The following is a 20,290-nucleotide window of genomic DNA, read 5'->3' as shown; positions in this document are numbered from 1 at the left end:
TCTGACATGGGGTAGATTATGCCAGGGTTAGGCAGACTGAGTGCTACCTTTATGAGAAACACCTGTCAAAGAGCATAAGTATTTCAAAGACCTTGAGTATCTCAAAGACCCTTGTGCTCTGCGCTCTGTGTCAGGGCGGGTCAGTTTTAGCCTTAATTCATTCTGAGGTGTCAGTCCAACCAGAAATGCAAGAGATTTACACTGCAGACTTAAAACAGGCCTCATGATTGTCTCAGTTTCAATATAGTTATCTGATTTTCTCTTCCCCCTTCACAACCCTCTTCCCCTTCTATAACTCAGATAAATGCGAGGCTCAGTTGCCTACAGCTTTCTGCTTGTCTCATGCACACTGTTACGCGGCAAGACCGCAACTCGGCAGATCCAAGAGTCTCCTTTCCTGTTGCAGTCTGGCCCATGTTCATCCTGCCCAACTCTCAGGCACTTCACAAGGGTGCCCAAGCTAGGAGCGCAGGCTTCTCGAGCTCCTCCTACCACCAGTGGAAGAATGAGCATTTTTAGATGTTTTAGGTGGAAGAAACATCTTGTGGAGGTGCCCTGTATTCTCCATCAGCTGAGGTGGAGAATACAGGTGTGCAAGGTACCTAAAGTCAGATGAGCTGAATGACCACACAGGACATCACAGTTTGCTCCCTCCTTTAAGAAAACCACAACGTAGCACAGAAGCCACTGGTTGCTGTAGGAGGAAAGAGTTCTTGCCTCAGCGAAAGGGTGGGAGGGGAGAAGGAGGAGGGAGTACTTCACTTTGATGCTGACAGTATTTCCCTCAGCAAAGTGGCGGGGGGAAGGCAGACAATGCAATCTGGAGGTTTTTTTTTTTTTTATAACTGGCTCTCCTACACTCCTCCAGTCTGCCACCTGCTCATATGTAGACCCAGCACACGAAGCACCCACTCCGGAGGATCCTGGCAACAGGACTGAAGGATATCTGCTGCTGAAGAGTAGGTGAGCCTCCCTTCCGTAGGGAAGTTGGACAAGTTCATGTTCAGAAGGGAACTGCAGCAGCCAGACCCTGTTTAGCCAGACCGGACTCCTTACTATTTCTTGGTATGACTGATGGTGCTAAAAATTGTGTTTGTAAACTGGAACGGAAAGCCCAACAGCAGGAAGACAGACACAAACTCGTGATTAATTGAAACCTCACAACATTCTTCAATGTTCTGGTGCCAGTCTAACAAAGCATTAAGAGTGTGAACAAGCCCAATGTATACAGTGGCTCTGGGCTGGTCTGTAACACACTTAAAATAAAACATATGCCGAAAGAGCTTGGCTGAATGAGGGCTAGAATGCTCTGTACTCAGCAGCATCCCACTGAGAGTGTCAAGTGGGCAAAACAATAATATTTTGATGTGGATAGAGAAAGGAAGAAGCAGAGAGGGCAAGAGAATCAACGAGAGAGAGAGAGAGAGAGAGAGAACACACTAGCAGTTTTAGAGCAGGCAGAAATTTGAGGCTAAATTAGAGTGTGCCCTTGAGATGATCTGCATTGGAGTCTCAATCTTTATATTTTGACACTGCTAGAAAAACTGTAAAGCAGAGCATTATAAATGGTCATTTTGGAATTTAAGGAAGCATTTTCAAGAATAGGCTGAGCTAATATCTGGTCTACTCTGCAAAGCTTCATCATCAACACTACCCAGTCCAGCATGGAGTGGTTGTGCAGGAACGCTTGTGATCTATGCAACACACTAAACTGATAGAAACGGTCCATGTGGAACTAGGGATAGAACTTGTCCCAAGACGACAAGCATTTTCTTTCTATGTTGGCACTCTTCTTTCGCTCATTAGATCCTACATCCCAACAGAATAAGTGATCCAAAGAAAAAGAACAGGACAGAACTCATTTCTTGCTTTCAAGGGGATGTGGGGTGACTGTCATGTGTTGTTTCCTAACTACTTTCTTCTGGCTGATGCTCAGAGCACCGCTGATCTGCTCTGGAGGAAGTTGTGTCCAGCCCTTCTTAACCAACTGAAGGAAGTAAAAAAAGAGAAGAGAGACAGAGAGAGGAAGATCCTAAAGGAGTACCTTAAAGAAAACAGATGTGCTTTGGCATTGCAGAGTTTTAAGTTAACTGTTTGCAAGCCACCCACAATAAACCAGATGTCACTTCTTTCATTCTGGGTGCTCTTTCAAGCTGCTGTCCTATCTGAAAGGACTTGAAAATTCAGCCGCAATCCAACATGATGCTTTTCCTTCTAGGCAACATACTGCAAATTCCCAGGAAACATAAAATAAACAGAAAAAGCACAAATATATGGGCTTTCTAATGGATTATACAATGCAAAATATTACAGAATCTTTTCCTGTTTATTTTATGTTGTGCACACCATTCATTTTACTCAAAGCAAGCAGTGAATTAGCGAGTGTTGTGATACTAACGAGGTCTCCTGTTGCTCTCTTCAAAGTTACTAAACAGAACGAATGGTCATATATGCCTATAGCCATGCATCCTATGCTGTGACCTGCAGCTGTGGTTTAGATAGGACATGGAGCTTTCCAGCTCCAAACAAGTCAGCAGGGTTAGTTAAAGGGCACTGGAACTACTGGGGCTGTTACTGGGGAGCCGATTTGACATCCCAGAATGAGAGAACAGCCTTCAGTATCTTGGGACACTGGGAACAGTGGAATGTCTTTTAGCCTCCAACACTGATTTTTACGTTATTCCTTCTTCCTCCACTGGGAGAGAGACATTAGTTCTCCCTGCCACTCTTGCAGAACAGAGAGAGAACATGCGAAACAGAGTAGCAACTTCTATTAATTTTCTCCTTCAGCAATACTGCAAATGACTAGGATACAAGAGGGTTTGTTTTCTAAGAGCATGTCTTTGTTTGGGCTATGGAGAGCACTCATGAAATCAAGAAGAACAAACAGGTCATTATTCCCAGGAGAGTTTTTCTTTACCTGGAGAGACGATTCTTGAATTTGGTGCTACCTAAGATGCTGTACAGTGTTAAAACAAGCTATGACTATTATACAACACTGGGTTGCTGTCTTTTTCTTTTTTTGGTTGAACCATCAAGTCATGAAAAGTTGACTAATGCAAAATAAGAACTGGAGCAATTTGTGTAATAATGAAGAAAATTTTGCTTAAGCCAGCATTTTGCTTTTGCAGTGTTACTAATAAAAGCAAACAACTATATTCACAAAATAGAGCTTTTCTGCTCCTTCCTATCTTGCAGCCCAGTGACATGGATCTCCATCTGGGACATGGGAGATTCATGGTCAGATTCCCTTCCTGTTGGAATCAGACCAGAGACTGTGCCTTGGGTGTCCCTCTGAGTGCCAGCTTATCCCCAAATCATCATACACAACAGCCATTCTGCAGCCGTGAAATATGTCAAATGGCCTCAACACAAAAGACACAATGATACTCAATAGTTGGATATCCTATGTTCCTGGAAAAGGTCACTCTCTCTTGCTCTGACTCACAAAAAGGGCTTGAACCAGGGTTTGCTAACTACCCATTGCCTCCAACAGTCCATCAGAGGAAAGAGTATCTTCTCCAGAGATAAAGAATGGCACCTAAAATGCTCACCTAAATCTAAGCAAAGCCTCAAAACAATGCTTAAATATGTTCAACAGATTTCAGATTTCCAAAATTTATCTTTATTTTTTTTTTGGTGGGACTAGCTGAAAACCAGCACGTGGCTTGTCATACTCAAACTGTAGGGAGAAGACAAGAAGCCATTTCTCATGGCATGCAATACCAGAGGCAAATCTCAAGGCTTTCCTGAATATAAAATTTCAATATACTATCACTGAGAAAGTCCCAGAAGAACCCTGCCCACCAGCATTCTGTGCTGTAGTGCTCTCTTAGCCATAATTACCTGATTTCCTCTTTCAGGTTTTTTTTTTTAGTATTGTTCATCATTATACAATACCATCCATGTTCAGGTGACCAAACTTCTGGCTGAGTCCCTAAGTTAGCTAGCTGCCCTTGGAGATCTGAAACCTGTGAATATAAATCACCAGATGCAGGAGCTTCGGTCTAATTTAGATCACATGAAAGTATATCCTGTCCTTAAGAGCAAATTGGCAGAGATACACTGGCCTCATGAAATAAAAGAATAAGCAGAAACTACGTTAATTTTAAGCACCATCTCATACAGGTGAGAAAATCAAGAACAGCTTGACAAATACAGAAAACCTTAAAGCTCTTATGGACAGAAACGCTCTCCTTTTAAAGGCAACAGTTGCTTCCATTTGTTTAGAAACTTTGGGAAGACCAGCACAATACAGCCAACTCCTGAAAGGGTTATTATCAAGGAGAGGAAGAAATGTGGGGCGTTATCAATTAAAAGCTATTTCTATTAAAAATCTTAGGGTGACCTGAGCCAGCCACTGGACAACTTTGACTCTTTATGTAAGGCCAAGCAAACAGGGTCTAACTGAACAAAGAATTATCATGTTAAAGCGGGGCATGGGTTTGTAAAGAGAAAAATTTTTCTTCCTACACAGCAGCTTTTGCTGCATTCACTTAGACAGCTTGCTGGGGATCCTATTCATCGACCTGCATCCTCTCAGTCTCCAGGAAGATGATCAAGAACAAGCTATCTGTGTCTATCTAAAAAAGACATATCTAATATATAGTAAATAATCTAAATCAATGATATGTGCTATACATATGTGAACATATATGCCTGTATGTAAATATATATGGAGAGAGACAGCACCTGTCTTTGATTTATAGATACCTAAATGCATACACATACATATATACATTGTATGTGTATATAGGTATGTATATACATACATATATATATTTATAATACATATATGTAAGTATTCATGAACACATGTCAGTGGATGTTTATAAACAGGAGTAAAAAAATAAGTTGGGAATGTTCTTTCTCACTTTAACATATCACTCATTTTGAAAATTTTTCATACAAAACAAAGCAACTCCAATGAGTTATTCTGGACTTAAGCGATTTATCAAAGAAGCTAGGATCTGGACCTTAATGGAGCCTTTCCAACTACAGAAAAAATGAACAGAAATTAATTAAAAACCTGAAAAGACTTTTCTTAAGAAGCAGAGAGTTAATGCTAGAACATGTATACACTAACCCTTCACCCAAATGCAGGAAGGAAGCGTACCATGCAAACTCTGAAGCCAAAGTCTTGGCCCCACAAATGCCAGGAGGAATTGGCCAATTTATAGTTTTTACATTTGCCATTGAGCGTTTTATCTCAGTGTTTCCCTCGCATCATCTCATCCTAGGTAAAACGAAGACTGCAGCTGATATTGTTGAGGCCACCGCCTGCAAACTGGTGGATGCCTGAAATGCAGGAGGAAATCAATATCCGTCCCAGTGGAGCTTATAGCATCCCTGGGAAGATCCAGCTCAAGGCACACCGAAGCCCCATCTCACACTGATGACACAGTTGCACTTTTATACTACCAGCTTTTCTGAAATGAGTGTGAGGCTCTCGGTAGGGATGACTGCTGCTCTGACTTCTGCTGTATGGTTGTCAGACACCCTTACTCCCAACCCTTCCTGCTTCCATCAGCCATGCCTCTTCAATTCCAAGAACCCCAAGGTATGCAGTGTGTACTTCAAGGAGCTTTGTTGTTTCAGGAATGAGAAAATTACACTTTATAAGGTTATGCTCCCCTGTTTTGTACTTACTGGCCAGACTTGGCAGATTCTGACATTAGTTTCCTGCTGTTCGCCCCAGCAGGCAGAAGGGGTGATATGGTCACATGCACACCCAAAAGCTTTTGTACAACTGCAGAAGAGGATATTTTTCTTACTATTCTCCAATTTCCCCTCTCAAAAAAGCAGTACATGGAATACCTACAGTAGCTTGGCTACCAAAAGCAGCCTGCCTGCCCTCGTGAAGCACTCCTTCTGGTCTAGCTATCTTGCTGAGAGGTGAGTTATACTAGCTGTACGGCTTCTAGCTCTTGAGCTACCCTGATATTAGTATTCCCACACAGGAGACCTAGCTCTGGTCATGTCATTAGGCTTTTCTGTGAATTCAGCAAGTGTTTTGAATGTTTTTGTAGGAGCTACACAATTTGCTTGGAAGCAGTTTGCTTTTTAGAGACTATTCCAAGAAAACAATGAAACCATGAAGAAACAGAGGGTTAGATTACATTTTAACAGGGGTATCTGATGGCCTAATGTTAGTCCACAATTTTGGTACGGTCATTACAATGCTTAAAAATCATACTCATTTTACCCTGAATATAGCTAAGTTAACTGAAATTGCTCGAATCTGCATTAAAGCAAAGCACTAGAGTCTGAAGCTTTCTATTAACAAAGGAACACTTACCTGTAATCATAGTTAGAGCTGATAAACTTGCTAAGGCTGGGATATCAAGGTTAAGGCTCTTTAAGTTTAAGGAAAAGTCTTTAATAGAGTCGAGCCACTCCCCAAATCCACGAAGGCACTGAAGTCTATGAAGCACAAGTCCATTGCAGAATACAAACTTATCCTCAGCAGTATCAGACCTCGAATAAAAATAATTGAAAAAATTAGAAATGCATTTTCTACTTTACAGCAAAATGCATAACCAGTATTGAAGTGTCTGTCATTTAAAATCCAAGGCATATTATCCTGAGACATATGTGGGCATTCACGTTTGACAATATGTTTCTTCCTTGGGGCCAAAGTACAACAAACAAGCTTCTGTGATTGCTTACTTGGTAGAGTTATAAGCCCGAGGTTAGCTGTAGCATGTGGTGTAGACTGTCTAATTAGTTAAGATTTTGGTCCTGCCCAAAGGCATAAACAGAGAAGACATTTTACATTAAATACTGTATGTTTGAACCAAAGGAATACTAAGTGAGTGCATTTTGAAATACAAAGCTAATAAAAACTGGAGAAAGAAGAGATTCTGCAACGCTCAGCATTTACTTCATCTCATCTGCATTTTTCATATTGTAAAAATTGATAAGGAAAGAACAATGGAAAATACATGCAATAATGCATCACAATACACATAACATCATAAACACTTTTATGTGAAAACCTGTCTGTAAGACAGACATTACAGCCAAGCTCTCCCCCCCTCCCTATTGCAAATATTCCTGTTAAAAACCACATGCGAAGGTCATTTTCAACCTAAAGAAACAAGGATATAATTCAGATCACCAGTTTGGAATTTCCCCAGTTCCTGAAAGTGTTTTTGGCAAAGTGTCTTAACTAGTGCCAGACTGACAAATAGCATCTCACTTTATTAAATGACTTGGTATTAAGAAGAGAAACAATCTGAACAAGATTTTAAAGCTTCTTCATCCCTTTCAAAAACAGACAACCAAGATGTGCATGCACAAAAGAAGGGGGAAAAGGAAAAAGCTTTCATACTGAAGGTGCTTTTCTATAGTTTATGCTGACGAGTATGAAGCAAACTTGCTCAAATGGTACCTGAAGATCAATTTCGATTACTATGGAAGAAGAGGATGGGGTATATCAAATAAAAACCAGCACATTAGCGAGACCTATTCTCTCTTTTTAAATCAGTTTCTTGTTTTTTCTGCAGCGTAAAACAAATTAAACACCATATCCTGTGGATTCAGACATTGCTGATGTTTTGTGGGTTTTTTTTGGTACAATTGACAATGTTCAAAGATAGCGCCATATTTATTCCTTAAAAATATTTAGATGGATGATTTTTCACATCAGCTTAAGAGGAAATGAAATAAATAGTTACCTGATGGAGAGTCTTAGTACAAACAGCTCCAAAAAAGCTGATTCTATGAGTAATGTCTGATCTTCTTTTGGGAGGTCAGTAAATCCTGGGATTTTTTCTGCCCAGCCTCTAGTTATGTCAATGGAGGCAGTCAGAAGATTATAGAACTGTTGTACATGTTCTGCATCTGTGCCTGCGGCAGCCTGATCAGTGGAACAGTACTAAAATGAAAGCCACAGAAAGCAACGTTATATGCATTTAAGGGCATTCTGTGAAACATACGGCGTTACCTGCCCGACAACATTTCCTTCTGTGGCAAAGCTGGTATTATTATCAAAGGCATAATAAGTAGGTCTACATCTATCTACCTATTTGGCTACCTACAGGCGTTTTGCTGTTCAGAGGTATATTGCAAAAATATTTCCACACGTATAGAAATTGTTTAAAATTTATAAATAAAATATAATACTTATCACAGCTTACCAGTACCTATACGCTGTTAGTAAACAGAAACAGAAACCTGGTGGGTAGGATAATTTCCATCACACTAGAAGAGGAATACTATTTAACTTACTACAATTAAACTCTTTTCCCATTGATGAATTTGTCTCAGTATGTCCAAAATGCAGATTTCTTCCAAAACCTCTCAAACTGCATTTTATCTGACAGTGATGGAGACACGTATGATAAATCATCTTTTATCTGACACATGCAGCATTGCTTCATTTGAATACAGAATTGGCTCAAAGTAAAACAGCTGCCCCATATCACCTCTTATCCTTCAAATAGAAGCATTTAAGGTTCAGGAGATCCTATTATCCTGCTGATGCGGCCATAACTCTTCCAGACAACCACTCGACAGGCTCAGCTTCTCAGCTTCCCCGTGACCTTCTGACAGCTCCCTCCCTGCTGTCTCCTACTTCCTCACCAGTGGATCCCTGTCACTCCCACAACACTGCTCTCTCTCTCGGCAGAAAATACAACAGGAGCTTTCGTGGCTTCGTCCGATTCTGTGCTTGGAAAGTGCTGCTGCTTTTCTGAACAGGAACTGAATGATTTGAGATTTATTGTAACAGCTTCCTCCCCGTCAGGCATCTTGTGGGTTATTTCTTGGAGAGACTTCATACCCACTCTCTCTCTGGGACTCAGCCAAGGAAAGGTTGGGGTGGTCTCCATGGCTGAAAGAAGCGTGCACGCCCTTTGGAAATGACTTTCCACATTCAGGTAGGGCTTGAGCCTGTCAGCCTAAAGGTCTCCCTAGCAACTTCCCAAGCCAGAGTGGAAGCAGAAAGACCCACATCCCTTTCCCGATCGGTAACAGTGGGCTGGCAGCCTGGGAGGACCTTATTAGAGGCGTGCCACTTGGGCTGCAGGTATCACCCAAGTTGCTTACTGCAACCCAAAAGTCACCTCTGTGCAGGAAAGAGAGAGGGGGGCAGTAAGCAGAACTTCTTGGGCAGGTGTCCTGTTCTCTGCCTGTCCCAGTTGGAGCTGGTTGCTGTCGGTAGGTAAGGGATGAAGGACACGGCGTCAGAGTTGCCGATTAATTGGAGAACCATAGCAATCCTAGAGACCTCTGGCTGTATCTGGGGTACCGGTGCTAGCCCTGAATGACTCTGTTCTGCTTACCCAACACTAACTACATGAGTTTCTCACGGTAAGCTCCAGCTCACAGCCCTAGTCAGCTAGTGAAACATGTGCAATGCCTCTGAGAAAGTTCCCAAATTCTGCCCCAGCTACTCTGAAGGATCCTGTGACAGTGAAGCAAGTAGAGGCCAAAATACAGAGAGGATGGGGAGCAGCGGTAGAAATCTGTATGCTGCACCATTTACGTGTTCAGTCCCCCATCTGAATGGAGCAGTTGAGGATGCTCAAGCAGCATGAAATAACTACTCCTGGCACTGGACTGCAGCAAGATGCGCCGGGGTGATTAGTGGGTAGAAAAAGATCGTATGCTTTTTCAGAGACCTTGCATGTTCTGGACCCTCTTAAAATGAAGCTGTGGAGAAAGCTAAGACGGTGGGAGTGTGAGTAGACGGGCTTTTGCCATTCATGGCCTTCAGCTCCTGAAGACTCTGGGAGATACACTTTGCTGCGCAGGGGCTGAGCTATGACTCTTCCCTTCTACACAGGGAAATGGAAAAGGCTGATGGAAATTCCTGCCTCACCACAGGTACTGTTAAGGCAAGACACATTCTTGATCCTTTGATCAGTGAAGAGGAAGGAAAAGAAAAGGAAAGGAAAGAAGATACTACCCTAAGTTCATTCTAAATATAACTCATCACACGTCAGCGTAATTATGCCAGGTATTAATTTGCTCCCAATATTTATAAAACATTCCTTTGGCAAAAGTAAGGCAAAGTTTTAACATTTTCTAACAAAGCTGAATGCTGCATTATGTCACATAACTATGAATGCTACAGTACGGTATACCCCACGTGGGACACTTAATTGAATGAAATGCATCTAAAAAAATTGTAACCTGTATTTGTTGTTTTAGTTTAGCCCATGAGACCAATTTTAGAAGAAAGATAAAAAATTATACGGAATAGTATAATTTTTAGCTACAAAGAGTTAGCACTTACAAAGAATAGCTGAAATAAAATATTATTTACTTGTAACAGACTTGTGAGTATATAAGTAAACATAAACAATAGATATGGTTCTGTTTTATGCACCAAAATCTGTGTTTTTTTCCAGTATTATTTCATTGAGAAGAGGTGATATTTGACCTTACTTCTGACCAAGACAGCTGGTAAGCTTGCCCTTGGTCAGGAGGCCATGGTACGGAAGGGCTCCAATATGCATTTCTTAACCTGCCTTGTGCAAACTGGAGGCACGCCAGGAGAAAGCCAGAAGACAAAGCTCTGCCTTACTCCCTTCCTCAGAGCTCCTTTGAGAATTAAATGAAACCCGACTGCTACTCAAGGAGGGGGTTACACGTGTAGCAAGCAACATTAACTTGTATGGTATATCTAAAGAGATTTGGAAAGCCTGATGATGGGGAGCCTGATAGCTCTATCCTTTGTCTGCTTTCATCAGACCTTCATCAACTGCTACTGCTGCAAAAGCCTAACAATAACTTATCTGCACAGAGGAGAAGCAATGCTTGCTTTTCCAAAAGCCCCAATATTTGCTTAATTTGTGGCTGGGGAAGGGGGGGGATTATTACCTAAATCCTGCACTCTCCCTCCAAAAAGGCAACATTTCTGTTTAAGTTGGTGGCTATTCTGCATGAATAAGGATGGCAAAATATAGGGTCTGTTTCTCATCTCACTTACTTGGAAGTGTAAACTCGGTGGAATTGTACCAGTAAAACAGGCGTGAGGCCAGACTGCGGCCCCTGGCCTTTAAGGAGTTCATAAACCAAATTCTCTTCCTAGCAACTGCTTTTTGAAACCCAGTACCTAAATATACCACTGCTGTGGACTGGTAAGTTAAAACCAGTGCCGAAATGAAAAGTAACCAGGTTCTGAACAGAACCACTTCCAATTTGTTTTGGTTTAAAATTCATAGCTTATATAATTTAGTTTTGGGTTTGGGGGTTGGCGCTGTGTGTTTGTTTGTTTGTTTGTTTGGCTGTAGGGAAGGGGCTCTGAAACTTTCACCAGTACTTTTAAGATGGTTAAGTCATTACGGCTTGCAAACATGAAGACCATGCTAAACATTAAGGTCGTGACTGTGGAAGTGTTAGGACTGACTCCAAAGCCAAGTTTCCAGATCTACCCGTTTGTGGTGCTCAGCAGGGTCACAACCTAACCGCACTTGCCGTAAGTTAGTCTTTACAGGTAAAGGACTATTCTTCAAAGGGATTTTTTAGCACTGCAGTGTATTTACTGCATATTTCATTTAGTTGATCTCAGTTTTTACACAGCATTTGTTTCTGATCTTCCTTAGCTTTTCAAAATAAGTATAAGGTTTATGAAAAACATAAGAATCTATTAACTTCTTTTAGCGTATTTTTGTATTTTCAGTACTGCTGAGCATAACAGACTATTATATATTTTATTGTAAAGAAAAACTTGGGTATTAATATGTCCTAACAGACAATCACACTTAATCTTTTAGCTACCAAGACTAAATTAATTTACTGTCAATCATATGCTTCCTGTAATGTCCAACAGAATTGCTCAACAATTAGATCTATGGGCTGTTTTCATTAAAAGAGAAATAATTACTGCAGGACAAAGAAAAAAGTCACATAAAAATACACAGTTTTCACTCAGTTTTTTGTAAGTGCAAAAGAACTTTATAAATAAATAAATACATAAGGTTAGATACTGCTTTCATGGCCTTGGCTGTTACACGCCTGTAATTCTGTGGAACCCAGCAGATTTCTCCCAAAGAGCACAGCTCGTCACACACCTCGGTATTTGCAGAATGACCCCCCCGAGACATTCTAGGTAAGTTAAAATACGTGTAAATATGGCTAATGCATTCTCCCCCTAAAAGGCTGTCAGATACTGAACAGCTAGAGTCTTAATAATAATTTGGAAAATTATATGATTGTATACTTACAGATTAGCTTGAAGAAAAGATGTTACCGCATGCTTAAAATTGCTAAATGATATATGTAAGTATATTCTAAAACAGAATAATGTAATTTTTACATAATTACAATCAAATATGGTTTAGTATTAAATATTACTTAGCAACAAGTGATAAATGGCCAATGTAGATGTTGTCTGAGCACAGCTGTATTTTTTACAGTCTCAGGTTTAATCATATTTCATTAAGGGGAAGGAATTTGATCTTGTTTTTCCTTAGCTGTATTTTTTTCTTTTCCTATATCAAGCTGCCTAAAAATGTATTTAACAAGCCATTTCAATGCTGTATTTTAATAACTATAGAACAATTTTTTAAGCTTTCAAAATATTCCATGAATATTTAAATGGTGAATATGATACATTGAAGAACAAGGTTACAAAAATATATAATCTCTGGTAAGCTTTGCTGAGATAATTTTTTAGAATTTTGATTTTAAAAGGTTTGTTTTACAAATGTGAATTTTACTGAAGAAATATTCATGCTGGGGTATCCAAAGCCAGACCCTGGCCCCATTTAAATAATGGCAAAATTCCTACTGATTTCAATAGAAATGGCCCCATCCATCCAGTGTTACTTTGCGCAACTCTTGTATCTGAATATTAGGGGAGCGCTATTAGATTTTAGGCTTCAGAACCTGGAAATTAAGATCCTGGACGTATGAGTACTGCTCCTGAGTTTCATAGATTAATCGATTGTATTGCAATTGCTAGTGTTTTGGCACAGCCTTTTGCAAGAAGAATGCTCTATTTATCCACACATTTTTGCTTTCACTCACCCATGGAATATACTGCAGATAACTTTGTGATTGAGATCCTCACGATGAATAGTTACTAACAAATTTCTACTGCACCTCCTTTCCCCTCATCGTCCACCTACCATGAAAAGACATGGCTGGCTGGACAAATTTCTACCCTCATCCAAATTCCACATTTAATTTCATTTTAGCAAACCGGCTGGTAAGTAGAAATGCAGTTCACAAATCATTCCTATGTGGAAAACAAACAGACAAAGAAAAGTGAGACATACTCTTGAATAGTCAAGCTCCCTGGGCGTGGAGTCGGTTAAAGCTCGTATGAGGGCGTTCATCATGCTGATGGGAGGAGAAGGCGGGGAGGGCTGAGAGGGTTCTTGCTGTAAGGGGCTCTTTGGTTTGGAAGGCAGCCGACCTCTTCTCCCTTTCAGGCTGTCGGTACGGACAACTAAGTGAAAAAAAAAAAGGGTATCAGTTGTGAGGATACCAGCAAACGAGGGATCAGAATGAACACCTGCTTTTCTTACGGTGGCCAGCCCGGCAAAAATAAGAGCATTCTCCAGTTTCAGCACATGCTCTTGATGCCTTTGATTGCAAAGGAACACAAATGATACCAAAATTGTGTCAGACCTATGATCGTAAGCAGCAACGTAGCTGCTTACTTAAAGCCCAGCTGTGTTCCTAGTGTTCATGCTTTGTTTGCAGCACATCTACGCGCCCGTGTATGTGTGCCCATGCGCGCACACACACACAGAGACACTCTACTGCTGAAAGAAAACTGAATGTGAAACACAAATTCTAATGATCCTACTACTGGTGCGCCTTTTAAATGGCAGAGTCGTTCATTCAAAGTAATTTTAGCTTTCTTGAAGCATTTGAAAAAATATGGCCACGCTATATAGGTTATATTATGCATGTTAGTATTTGCAATGGGACTGCTCACACAGTATTACTCACATACTTAAATATTTGCAGAATTGGGACTAATGAGTTGATCCTGTTTCCATTTAAATTAATTGCAAATTTACAATCAGCTTATGGGAATGAGACAAGATCCTGTGTCAAAATGCACACAATCCAGTGCAGCCCCCGGTGAGATAACAGGGGGAAGCCAACAGCATTATCGAGCAACATTCAAAGTTAATAAAGGAGACGTTTTGGCCAGTGTCAAATTATCCTCTCGTGACCTTGCTGTTCTCTGGGGTCTAAAGTCTAAATATGATAATATGGGTGAAAAGAAGGAAATCAATACATTATTACACAAATGCACATAATTTGGGGTAAGTTATGAATCCCACCACTGTAAAATTCATTGTAAAGAGATCCACGTCCACACACACACACAGAGATTCATTAAACGTAACATTTCAGCGTCTGGGATAATAATAGCAATAGCCCTTACCTTCTTTAACCATGCCAACACTGAGACACTTCTGAAACCGGCAGTACTGGCATCTGTTGCGACGCCTCTTGTCCACTGGACAGTTTTTATTTGCCAGACAAACATATTTTGCATTTTTCTGAACTGTTCTCTGCGAAAATGCAACACAAAAACAGTAAACTGATCGTTTCTTGAACAACTTAGAACCTGACAAAATGTGTTTTAATTACAACATGAAAAGTGACAGTGCAATTCATATAATTAGATAAAATTAATTTCCTAACACACTAGCCTCCAGGAAAAACAATTTTATTAGTGTTAGCTGCTGACAATGAAAATCATCTAGGATTGTTCAGAAGCAAGTCTCTGGAGACAGGCAACTTTGAATGATAAAATCATATCTGAAATTACCAGGTCATCGCATCTACCTTTGGGGATTAGATTATCTCCGCTTTTAATATCCCTTTGGGAACAATTTTCTACTCGGTTCATTCCCTTGATTATTGCTGACCTTATTAAAATAAAATCAAAATGATCTGCGATGTACTTCTCTTGCTATCGCTATTGTTAGTCAAACACCACAATAACTGGTTTGGTTAGCCATTAAAATCATCAGAGAGAAAAATAAAAATACCAGAAACCCCTACAAAATGTGTTTAGTTAAATATTCTGGGAAAGCTAACCTGACCTAGGAAAAAAATAGACAGAATTATACTGTAGTTATATACATTTAATTAACTCTAAAATGATCTTAAAACTATACAATAAATTTAAAATTTGTAAAAACCTGGTAAGCCTTGGCAGAATGTCACAAATATTGATGCAAAAATGTATTATGTGTTTCCATACTTAAAATCAAAGAGACATCAATAAATAACACAGCACAAAAAAAAGACATTAATAGGAAAGATATCAGAACAGGAACAAATTTATCAGCTCAACATTCAATATTAAATCTTTCACTGCAATTAAATTAATGGAAAAATGTTATTTCATAATTTGTGTTCCTTTTCAAATGTACTAAACATAAGAGACACAGCAAATATTGTTCACTGTGCTTTAGAGCTGAAAACTGTTTAATTTTGCAGAATAAGCTCTAGATACTGCTCCCACTCAAGGATATGCTATTGATTTCCACAGTGGCAGGATTGGGCCCGTAAGAGCTGCCTATTTCCAGGTTATTTGTGTTTCCTTTTCTAATTATATTTAAATAACAAATGAGTTTTACAGGAGATGTGTATTTTACCACATAGTAATAATAGTCAAAGGACTATTATTAAGTAACATTAGCAGCTCTGCGTACAATAAAAAAAACTGTTGTAAGCCCTCCCCCCACACACTATTTTTGGACTATTTTTGTGCCCATCGTATCTTCTACCAGAACAGGGGCATGACTGCTATCTTTGCAGGAAGGAACATATCAAATCAACCCCAAACATACCAAATCTTAAACCTGCTGCCCAGAACCATCCCCCTGAAAGTCTGCCCCAAGTTCTTCACTTAAACAAGCTAATCCCAAAAATAATACTGGAATCTGAACGCAGTCTGTTGAAAGAAAATTACGAAGCACTCAAATCTAAGAGCAAAAAGAGGGTATTCAAATCTGAAAAACATAAGCACGAAGGTTCCACAGAGAAACTGCCATGTGTAAGTTATTGGTGTTGCTATTCAGCCGCAAAGCCTTCTCCCTTACAGAGCGGGCAGCGGGACCCTGTGCAGTGCCTAGTCACTGCTCCGCAAGCAGCTTTCCGCTGGTGAAGACCCACTGGGCTCCTGAACTGAAGAGTAACGATGAGGCAGCAACCGAATAAAACCAGAAGTGCTTGGGTTTGTCCCAAGCACGAAACCAGTTTCATCCTGGCACCAACCCTACAGCCCTCCTCACCCCAACCGCCCCAGGACAACAAATGGCCCCCGCTGCAATCAACTAAAATACCAAGTGGACTTTACGATCTCTGAATTTCTTTCCTCACTTAAAAATGAGGTTTAATTGGAACGAGTGACTGAGTAAAACCCAGGTTGGATGTATTCCAGGTGAGTTTCACTACGGAACAAATGCAGTTTATAGCTCAGAGAGGGGTGACCCATGCTCCGTTGAGGGATGCTGGCAGACCGGAGACATGGTTTGCCCAGCTCACTGCCACGGCCCTCCCTCAGCCAAGACTGGCTGATCCTTTTATCCTACAGAGGGCTTGCTTTGGCCTTCTTCAAAAACTTTGGGTGGGTGTCCATCATGCCCTGCTGGGGTGCTCTGAGCTCTAACACAACGCCCCCAAGCCCCCGGGTGAGGACCAGGAGCGTACTGGGGCAGGTAGGGAGGGAGGAGAGGAGAGGGAGCAAACCGCAGAGCGCTCACCTTGAAAAAACCCTTGCAGCCCTCGCACGTCCGTACCCCGTAGTGCTGGCAGGCGGCATTATCCCCACAGACGGCGCAGGTGCCTTCCCCGGACGAGGAGCTCCTGCTGGGTGGAGATGGGCGGCCGCTGCTGCCGCCACCGCTGCTCTCACCCATCAGGGTGGAGGTGGCTGCATTGAGGCCGAGCGGTGAGAAGGCTAAGGTGGCTGGTCTTTTGGCCAGGTGAAGCCCGTAGGAATGGCTCTCCATGGGTGTCTGGCTGGCGGCGGGCCTGTCGGAGCCCAGGGGCAGGCTCAGGGAGGCAGGGTCATAGCACATGTGGGTGGCCGTGGCCGGCGTGTGGGGGGGGGAGTGCTTGAAGTGGAAGAGGGGGAAGCGCGGAGGCACGGTCTTCATGGGGGCAGCGTCCATCAGGTGGCCGGGCGGCAGGCAGGTCTGCGTGGGCTGCAGCGGGGGCTCGTCCCACAGGCTCTGGTGAGAGGGAAAGCCAGGCGTGGTGGGCGTGGAGGGCGGAGATTGCTTGAAGTACATGGAAGTGCTGGGCATCCCCTCGTCCGTGGAGGGTGGCAGTGAGGGCTGGTACGGGGAGAGCCGGGTGTCTTCCATTTTTATGAGGGGCCTCTGGCCGGAGGAGGCAGATTGCATTTGGTAGAGGCAGGAAGGCTTGAGCTCGTAGCTGCCAGAGTAACCCTCCATAAAGGTGCTGAAGCTGGGAAGGGAGGTGGTGGCAGTGGCAGTGATTTCGGTACTGCTCAGGTCCATGGTCAGCTTGGCATAGTCAGGGTTCATGATCTCCGAGCTGTACTCCGAGCCATACGTGTAGGTCTGAGCTGCATAATTTGAACCGGGTGGTGAAGGACTATACTGCGCTTGCACACAGGGCATATCTGCAAGGGCAAAGGGGAACGTTAACAACAAGCTCAGTGCGCCGAGGCTGCGGCCCAGGCCCTCACAAACTTCTTTCCTAAAAGCTTTCCCACATGTCACGGAGCTCAGTTACACACCCGACTCCCACTCTCGCCTGGGCAGGGGACGTATAAATTAGCCTCGAGTCTTTGCCTTTCAACAGCCTCAAGTCTTTGTCTTTCAACAAGAAATATGCATCGGGGATCGACTAAGCATTAGGTATTAGGGAGCCTGCTCTCATCTAGTCGCGGGAGCAACTCGAATTTATACTAGTGTCAGTGAGAGAAGAAGCCATCTCAAGCTGCCCTACATCTGCTGCTTAATATACATAGGTGTCAATGAGAATTAGATAAGCAGAATGAAAACAGTTTATGGCTCTAAATCTATCTCTGTATGCGTGCAACCGTGCCATAAAATTTTCATGAAAGGTAAACGAGATTATCAAATGCATATTAAAAATGGTATTTATGTTAAAAGAAACAGCATCTGCAGTGCATGTCAGAGGAATGACTCAAATCACAGCGTTTGCTACTTAGGACTTGCAAACACTAATTTTACTTACCCAACTCTGGGCCTTTGAAGTGTATTTCTGGTCAGCTAATAATTTAAGGTTGCTGTCTAACTAGTAGTTTTAAGGTTTATCTGTGGTAGAACATTCTCCTAAAAAAAGTGGGTGGCACAACATATCCCTAAATTTGCAAACATGTAAGAGAAAAAGTACGTGGTATCTCTGTTTCTGTTTTCACAGGAAAGCAAGGTTGAGGCTGCTAATATAATTGTCCTTATCCATTAGCCATAAAAGTTAATGTGGTTCACCGATAGCTGGGATGGTTGAAGCAACACCGTGCCTGGCTCTAAAGATTTGATTTTTTTTTTTTTTTTTTTTTGCATTTCCTACTAGTCTGCTGTTTCCTTTGTTGCTCTCAGGAAATAATGGACCCAATTCTGCAATCCATTTGAGGTTTCCCTGCCTAAACACTGTGAGATTCTAGCCCCAACATTTGCAACCCAAACTAAAAGTGCGTGGTGTATTTTGGTTCCACAGCAGAGGAATAAAATGAATCAATTAGTATACATTCTCTTGTAAAGAGAAAAGAAAAGTAAATATGGAGAAAATGTGTATCAAAATTAAGTGCAGTTCATCTCTTCTTAATCATGGTAATTTATATTGCAAAAACACTTGAGAAACATTTCATACTAAAAAAACAGCTGCCTTGAAAATAATGGAGTTTTCCTCAGCATTTTAAGAACTCCCTTCACTTATAATTTTAAAATATTCACTTGAGCCTGGCATGCAGGAATCCAAATAATTTGTGTTAAATCAACTTTTAATTCTTTCCTGCCCGCTTTGCAGATAAACATATTTAAACTAAGCACCAGATTTCAATTATCGTACTGTCACAAACCATTCAGATCTTTCTTCTTCTTGAGAAAACATTAAAAACTAAGAAAAAAATAGTGCTGTTTTCTGAAATTAAGACCTTCCTTCCTGCCTGTCAATCCAAACGCTTAAAGAAAAAAGCAGGGCAACCCTTTCACAAGCCTTGCCTCCCAATGTTATTTATGTATTTTTCTACCGTCCTCTTTTTTTCCTGTCAATTTCTGTCCATGCCATTCCACACACACACATTTCACGGCAAGTCCCATTACTATCGTTTGTTAGTTTAAGGACCGTCTGTTAAAACGCAGTGATCAGTGCTTAATCAAATCAAAAGGGAAAGAAATTCCTTCCATGCACCTCCACTAAGAACTGACCGAGGAACACAACTGAATGAGCGGACAGATAATGTCACAAGTGGACGTGTTGATACACAGCCCTGTGAAGGAAAAAGGCTTTTTTGCTCGCTCAGAAAATGAGCAGGAGTTCAGGGAAACAGATAGTTACGCTTTTTTTTTCTGCTTTTTTCTGAGCATAACAAGGTTATGTCACTGAATTCTGTGCAAAGTGGAGTAAGAAAACAGAAGTCTAAAATAAGTCCGACCTGAGGACAGAAAAAAATATCGCTAGCCTAAAGGTCTGGTCTCTCCTGGCGCTGCAGGACTCCTCCTACCTCGTCCTTTGCCAGCGCACTTGACTGGCTAATTCTAAACCCCTACTTTTCCACTTAGGGCACCAATATTAATTACCCTGCAAAGTAAATAACCTGGGATTTTTTCTTCTTTACCCAACAATATCAAAGAAAGCCCCACAGGAGGCGCATTGAAGAGCAACCTGTCATCAAAGCCCAAATGAATGGGTAAAAAAATCAGGGTAGGGACATTCAGAGCTATTCCCTTATTATTCTGCTATCTCTGCAGGAGCTTGACATAAGGGATGCCCAGTTTAACGCCAAGCAAGCCGCGCTCCTCACAGGGACACTAACATCCCACCCATTTTCCCCTTAAATCCGGCCCGTCTCTGGCTGGGGGCTCGCAACCCCCGTGTGCCCAGGCACGGCATCTCTAAAAGGCCTGTGAAACGCGGGCGCTGCCCAGATCCTTTTGGGATTTAAACACTCCGCGGCCCCGGTACGGGACGTCGGGGACCGATGATGCCAAAGGGATTTGGGAAGGGCAGGGGCCGCGGCAGGAGCTCTCGCACCCCCTCCTCCTCCTCCTCCTCTCCCGGGAGGAGCCGGGCCGCCCGGCCCCGGGGAGCAGCAGCTTACCTGGCGGGTATCTTGCGCGCTGAATGGTGGGGCTGGAGGTGC

The 20,290-nt window shown here is 41.9% G+C and overlaps 1 protein-coding gene across 2 annotated transcripts in view; it reads right to left on the bottom strand.

Annotated features, from left to right (window-relative positions):
• NR4A3 (nuclear receptor subfamily 4, group A, member 3) overlaps positions 1 to 20,284 on the bottom strand; it is a 25,915-nt gene extending 5,631 nt beyond the window's left edge. Inside the window, exons 1-6 of one of the 2 annotated variants that reach the window (XM_009324919.1) lie at positions 20,249 to 20,284; positions 16,695 to 17,581; positions 14,360 to 14,489; positions 13,233 to 13,405; positions 7,680 to 7,879; positions 6,299 to 6,477 (exon numbers count right to left, since the gene is read on the bottom strand). In XM_009324919.1, the coding sequence (XP_009323194.1) occupies positions 6,299 to 6,477; positions 7,680 to 7,879; positions 13,233 to 13,405; positions 14,360 to 14,489; positions 16,695 to 17,579 (1,567 nt within the window). In that variant the 5' untranslated portion in view covers positions 17,580 to 17,581; positions 20,249 to 20,284. Of the gene's footprint in view, positions 1 to 6,298; positions 6,478 to 7,679; positions 7,880 to 13,232; positions 13,406 to 14,359; positions 14,490 to 16,694; positions 17,582 to 20,248 lie in introns of those variants that run through there. The other variant, XM_009324920.1, reaches the window with a different exon arrangement.
• Positions 20,285 to 20,290: the final 6 nt, after the last annotated feature.

Source organism: Pygoscelis adeliae, unplaced genomic scaffold (assembly GCF_000699105.1).
Source record: "Pygoscelis adeliae isolate BGI_AS28 unplaced genomic scaffold, ASM69910v1 Scaffold135, whole genome shotgun sequence".
In the NCBI taxonomy this organism is placed as follows: domain Eukaryota; kingdom Metazoa; phylum Chordata; class Aves; order Sphenisciformes; family Spheniscidae; genus Pygoscelis; species Pygoscelis adeliae.
Note: the sequence above shows the minus strand (reverse complement) of the source record. Positions and strands in the feature narration are given on the sequence as shown.